This window comes from Hylobates moloch, unplaced genomic scaffold, assembly GCF_009828535.3.
Source record: "Hylobates moloch isolate HMO894 unplaced genomic scaffold, HMol_V3 SCAFFOLD_10, whole genome shotgun sequence".
Classification (NCBI taxonomy): Eukaryota; Metazoa; Chordata; class Mammalia; order Primates; family Hylobatidae; genus Hylobates; species Hylobates moloch.
Window position 1 is genome coordinate 22,891,734 of NW_026652285.1, and position 6,338 is coordinate 22,898,071.

At 49.8% G+C, this 6,338-nt stretch overlaps 1 protein-coding gene across 1 annotated transcript; it reads left to right on the forward strand.

Annotated features, from left to right (window-relative positions):
* Positions 1-1,339: 1,339 nt before the first annotated feature.
* RPL19 (ribosomal protein L19) lies at positions 1,340-6,038 on the forward strand. The gene is made up of 6 exons (XM_032163448.2): positions 1,340-1,406; positions 2,266-2,372; positions 3,348-3,470; positions 4,324-4,444; positions 5,397-5,507; positions 5,841-6,038. Exons 1-6 carry the CDS (start codon positions 1,402-1,404, stop codon positions 5,962-5,964), a joined length of 591 nt encoding a protein of 196 aa, XP_032019339.1. The 5' UTR covers positions 1,340-1,401; the 3' UTR covers positions 5,965-6,038.
* The last annotated feature ends 300 nt before the right edge of the window (positions 6,039-6,338 follow it).

A 6,338-nucleotide genomic window follows, 5' to 3' on the forward strand; every position in this document is an offset into this window, starting at 1 on the left:
TTGCAATCAGAAATACCTGCGTTCCCAATCTGTTACCTTAGCCGTATAAGGAGGGCAACGCTAATTGTGTTGTTGTGAGGAAGTAGCATAAATGTTGCTTCCCTTTCTCTTTCTTCTACTTTCTCAACCAGGAAAGTTGAGATGAAACGGATAGGGTGATCAGCAGGAACCAATCATGAGTTGGACCCTCAATTCAGATGTAGACTTCTTAAACCTCAGAATGCTCTTCTTGGATTTTTACATTGGGTGTTCCTGATCAGAAGAAAAGAACTGCCTTTTTTTTTTTTTGACACGGAGTCTCACTCTGTTGCCCAGGCTGGAGTGCAGTGGTGCAATCTCGGCTCACTGCAACCTTCATCTCCTGGGTTCAAGCGAGTCTCCTGCCTCAGCCTCCCCAGTAGCTGGAATTACAAGCACGCGCCGCTACGCCCGGCTAATTTTTGTAATTTTAGTGGAGACAGGGTTTCGCCATGTTGGCCAGGCTGGTCTCGAACTCCTGACCTCAAGTGATCCGCCCGCCTTGGCCTCCCAAAGTGCTGAGATTACAGGCATGAGCCATCGAGCCCGACCCAATTTTTTTTTGTTATTTTACTTTCTGCAATCATTCATCCATTCAGCCAGTGCAGTATTTCTCAGGTGTGTTCGATCGCGGATCCATGCCTGCCGCAGTACAGTTGTGAGCCAAATGAGACTGAGACTAGTTCCCGCCCTCCAAGAGCTTGCTGTCTTAATGCCTTCCTTTGCTAATTGCAAACGTTACCTCACGTAATTTCCACAACGGATGACAGAAATATTGGGATTAGGTCCACTTCACAGAGGAGGAAATTGAGGCACCAAGAAATTAAAGACCCGCAGTGACGTAAAAACACTAACATCTTTTAGTGATCTATTCTGCACTCCAGGGGTTTTCAATCTACTACGAGAGTGACTAGGAGTTCACCTTTGTCTGATATCTGTTGTCATTCTCTCTCGCTTCTTTAACTGATTTTTTCTCAGCTAATAAAACATCCACCCACAACTCCCCGAACGCCCGCAAACACCAGGCCACTCTAGCAAAACCTCCGTCACTCCGCCTGCGCAATCCAGCTGACTTCCGGTTACAAATAACCACGTGATTGGGTACCCTTGCTGCGCATGTCTAGTAGGAAGTCGGACTATACCACTTTCCCTACGGAAGGGGTACACTTTTATGTTTTTAAGTTTAAAACCGATTTCTGATATTAGACTTTTATCATTTCAGGCCTATACGGAGGCTATGAGTGAGTTTAGTGTGGCAGAAGATGAAAGAACTGGACGGGAATACGGACGAAATTGGAGCAGGGTTTGGGCTCTCCCCCTCGCAGATAATGGGAGGAGCCTGGCCCGAGCGAGCTCTTTCCTTTCGCTGCTGCGGCCGCAGCCATGAGGTGAGGGCGCGCTGGTCTCCATCAGGCGCTGACGCCTTTCGGCAAGGGACTGTCGGGCTTGGGACCGCAGCCGGGGTTGGGGGAGATGAAATGGAGGCCGCCCTAAAGCGGCCGGTCCCGGGGTTTGGGGTAGGCCGGAGCACTCTCGTCCCGGGCCTCCGGGGTGGTGGGGGGCGGGGAGCGTCGCAGCAGCTGAGACCAGGGAAAGTCTGCCCCGGCTGGCGCCGCGCCGCACACGTGTCCGGTCGACCCACGCGAGCAGAGCAGAGGGAGCGAACGAGACCAAGCTGTGGGCCCTTTCTTGCTTGGCACACCGGGAGCGGAGCCGGTCTCTGCTTTCACGTGATGTAGGGCAAGCCTAGTGTAGGCCCCAGGTCTCCGACTGCCGAGAGAGGTGATCTCTAACTCTTGACTCCATCCACTCCTTTGGCCACTCATAAAGGAAATCTCTGCGAATAGCCGAACGAGGCTTGTTACTGTGATAAAAGGGGGAAATAAGCCCAGAAAACACAGTAACTTGCCTGCATTCCTAGACTAGAAATCAAGCCTACTCACCTCGAATATTCTTCAAACGCTAAGTACCAGAAATGGCATAATCCACCTATTCAATAAGTCCTTGGCTTGACTTTCCAGAGGAGAAATGCGAACATGAGGCTCCGAGAGGTGAAGGCATAGCGTGGGCTTTGAAGTCTAAAAACCCAAGGGGGCCAGCTGCACAGCCCAGAGCCTTAAAGATGATTTAGGGAAGAGTCTTATTTCGCGTCTGTGGTGTGGGTTGCAAAGGGCAGGTCTTGATGGGGACGTTCATTCTTGCCCAGGATTGGCTTTCAGAGTCTAATCATGTTTTCTGTGTGTCTAGTATGCTGAGGCTTCAGAAGAGGCTCGCCTCGAGTGTCCTCCGCTGTGGCAAGAAGAAGGTCTGGTTAGACCCCAATGAGACCAATGAAATCGCCAATGCCAACTCCCGTGAGTACCTGGGATCTGTCTCTTCACCCTACTTCCTTTTCTCCTGCGTCAGATGAACGATAACACAATTGTGTTGACTTTTTTTTTTGAGACAGTCTTGCTCTGTTGCCCAGGCTGGAGTGTAGTGGTGCCATCTCATCATTGCAACCCCTGCACCCAGGCTCAAGTGATTCTCCCACCTCAGCCTCCTGAGTAGCTGGGATTAGAGGCGTGCACCACCACGCCCGGCTAATTTACTCTTTATATTTTATTTTTTATTTTTTGAGACAGAGTCTCACTTTGTCACCCAGACTGGAGTTCAGTGGTAGGATCTCAGCTCACTGCAACCTCTGCCTCCCAGGTTCAAGCGATTCCCCTTCCTCAGCCTCCCAAGTAGCTGGGACTAAGGCACGTGCCACCACACCCAGCTAATTTTTGTATCTTTAGTAGAGATGGGGTTTCATCATGTTGGTCAGGCTGGTCTCAAACTCCTGACCTCAGGTCATCCGCCCACCTCAGCCTCCCAGAGTGCTGGGATTATCGACGTGAGCCACCACACCTAGCCTGTGTTGACTTTTTACAAACCTAGGAAAGTTCATTCAGAGTATCTATAAAATGGAGGAGTCATTGTATCAGGCTTGTTCTTTTGAGTGTGCTCTAATACATTTAAAAGGTAGAAATGGCCAGGCGTGGTGGCAGGCATCCCAGCTACTTGGGAAGCTGAGGCAAGAGGATCACGAGCCCAGAAATTCAAGACCAGCCTGGGCAACATAGGGAGACTCTCAAAGACAAAGGTGTCTCTCACAACTTCTGTTTGTGAAGGAAAAAGAGGAGAGGTTTTTTGGGTTTTCGAAGGTAAGAAACAAGTTCTAGTGTTTCCATTCTTTTTGAGACCATGGGGCCAAGAATGTGAGCAGTGTCTCTGGCCTGGCCTATTTGGACTGTGGGATGTGCTTGGGCCCCAGTTGACTGACCAGGTGCATTATGCTTTCCCAGGTCAGCAGATCCGGAAGCTCATCAAAGATGGGCTGATCATCCGCAAGCCTGTGACGGTCCATTCCCGGGCTCGATGCCGGAAAAACACCTTGGCCCGCCGGAAGGGCAGGCACATGGGCATAGGTAAGTGTGGTCGTCTTCTCCTTAAGAAATGATGGGTGCTGGCGTCTGTGCTGAGATATATTCAGGATCTAAGCACTCTGTCTCATCTTGAGCCCGTTTCTTACTCCTTGATATTTGATGTGTTTTCTGCCTGTGTGCAAATCAGAAAGTTGGTGCTGGTATTGGAATTGAGAGTATCCCTGGTAGGAGGTCACGTTTACTAAGTCCCTAACTACACTATGCCAAGGATTCTGTACTCTAGTTTCAGAATGATCGAAGGAAGCTCCTTACAACGTGCTGTGTTACCTTGGTGCACTGCCTGTTACACCCACATTCTGCATGAAGTGAATGGGGAAATATTGCTGTATTTGTGCTTCCTTTAAAATTGAGTAAACGAGGCCGGGCGCGGTGGCTCACGCTTGTAATCCCAGCACTTTGGGAGGCCGAGGCGGGCAGATCACGAGGCCAGGAGATCGAGACCACGGTGAAACCCCGTCTCTACTAAAAAACACACACAAAAAAAAATTAGCCAGGTGTGGTGGCGGGCGCCTGTAGTCCCAGCTACTTGGAGAGGCTGAGGCAGGAGAATTGCTTGAACCCAGGAGGCGGAGCTTGCAGTGAGCTGAGATTGCGCCACTGCACTCCAGCCTGGGTGACAGAGCGAGACTCCGTCTCAAAAAAAAAAAAAAAAAATGAGTAAACGAAAGAACTTATGTAGTTGGGATCATCATCTGGAAAATGGAAGTAATGCTACTTAAAATGAGGTTGTGAGGATTAAATGAGTTAAGGACCCTGACTTGAAACTATGTTCACTTGGTGTACTATACACAGTGGGCCTGGGTAGTGGCCTGTTCCTAACTCATCTTCTCCACAGGTAAGCGCAAGGGTACAGCCAATGCCCGAATGCCAGAGAAGGTCACATGGATGAGGAGAATGAGGATTTTGCGCCGGCTACTCAGAAGATACCGTGAATCTAAGAAGATTGATCGCCACATGTAAGCACACCCTCTTGGGCCCAGTACCCATTTGCTGCTTTGATGGCTAGTTCATTTCCCAGAGATGATTTTTTTTTTTTTTTTTTTTTTTTTTTTTTGAGATGGAGTCTTGCTCTGTCACCCAGGCTGGAGTGCAGTGGCGTGATCTCCGCTCACTGCAACCTCCACCTCCCAGGTTCAAGTTATTCTCCTGCCTCAGCCTCCTGAGTAGCTGGGACTACAGGCATGTGCCACCACGCCCGGCCAATTTTTTTGCATTTTTAGTAGAGACGGGGTTTCACTGTGTTAGCCAGGATGGTCTCCTGGCCTTGTGATCCGCCTGCCTCGGCCTCCCAAAGTGCTGGGATTATAGGTGTGAGCCACCATGCCCAGCCTGCAGAGATCTGTCTTACTGGCCTTGGGTAGGGAGCTTTTTTTTGGAGACAGAATCTCTGTCACCCGGGATGGAATGCAGTGGCACGATCTTGGTTCGCTGCAACCTCTGCTTTCGAGGTTCAAGCACTTTGCCTGCCTCACCCTCTCGAGTACCTGGGATTACAGGCATGCACTACCACGCCTGGCTAATTTTTGTATTTTTAGTAGAGATGGGGTTTCACCATTGGCCAGACTGGTCTCGAACTCCTGGCCACAAGTGATCCACCCGCCTCTCAGCCTCTCAAAGTGGTCAGCCACCACGCCCAGCCACGGGTAGGGAGCCTTTCTAAGAAAGTTTTTCTATTCTGGTCTTTCTTTTTTCCCCATATGCCGTCAGGATAGCCCAACAGTTTATTTGCCAGGCAAGTTCTGTCTAGGAACTGCACAAAAAAAAGTCATGGTTTAGGAAGTAATTCATGCAGCAATAGGAGAAAAGAAAGGAACCTACAAGCTTAGTGACCTTGGGTGGAGGAACAGCTCACAAGGCAGCCTCTGATCCATCACCAACCAGCATCTCTTCACTCTGTGTACCCTGCAGGTATCACAGCCTGTACCTGAAGGTGAAGGGGAATGTGTTCAAAAACAAGCGGATTCTCATGGAACACATCCACAAGCTGAAGGCAGACAAGGCCCGCAAGAAGCTCCTGGCGTAAGTTTCTTTTCAGAGTCTTAGGAGAAAGTTCTTTGACCTTTGAGAGTTGTTCTTAGATACTTAAAATGTGCCAATGCCTAAGTCTTGACTTGCACATAGTCTGTCATAGGAATACAGCTGTTCCCTTAGAGGCAGCCACTCCTCTGTCCTGTACACACCCACTCTTCCTGTCTCATAGGGACTAGAGGTTAGTTGAAGCAGGAGCCCTTGGTCCAGCAACTCATTCCTGAAGCTGACTAGGCTCAAAGGGAGAGGTCTGGGGATGTGCTTCTATCTCCCCAGCATCTCATCTCTTCCCAGACTGACCCATCTTTTCTCTTCCCTGACCAGTGACCAGGCTGAGGCCCGCAGGTCTAAGACCAAGGAAGCACGCAAGCGCCGTGAAGAGCGCCTCCAGGCCAAGAAGGAGGAGATCATCAAGACTTTGTCCAAGGAGGAAGAGACCAAGAAATAAAACCTCCCCCTTTGTCTGTACATGCTGGCCTCCGTGGTTACATAGATCAGCCATTAAAATAAAACAAGCCTTAATCTGCCTTCCTCTCTGCTTCTTGCAAGGTTTACAGCTACTCAGTGAGGTTTTTTTTTTTTGTTTTTTTTTTTGAGATGAGTCTCGCCCTGTTGCCCAGGCTTGAGTCCGATGGTGCAGCCTTGGCTCACCGCAAACTCCACCTCCGGGTTCAAGCAGTTCTCCTGCCTCAGCCTCCTGAGTAGCTGGGATTACAGGTGCGTGCCACCACGCCCGGCTAATTTTTGTATTTTTAGTAGAGACTGGATTTCACTGTTGGCCAGGTTGATCTCGACCTCCTCCTGACCACAAGTGATCCACCT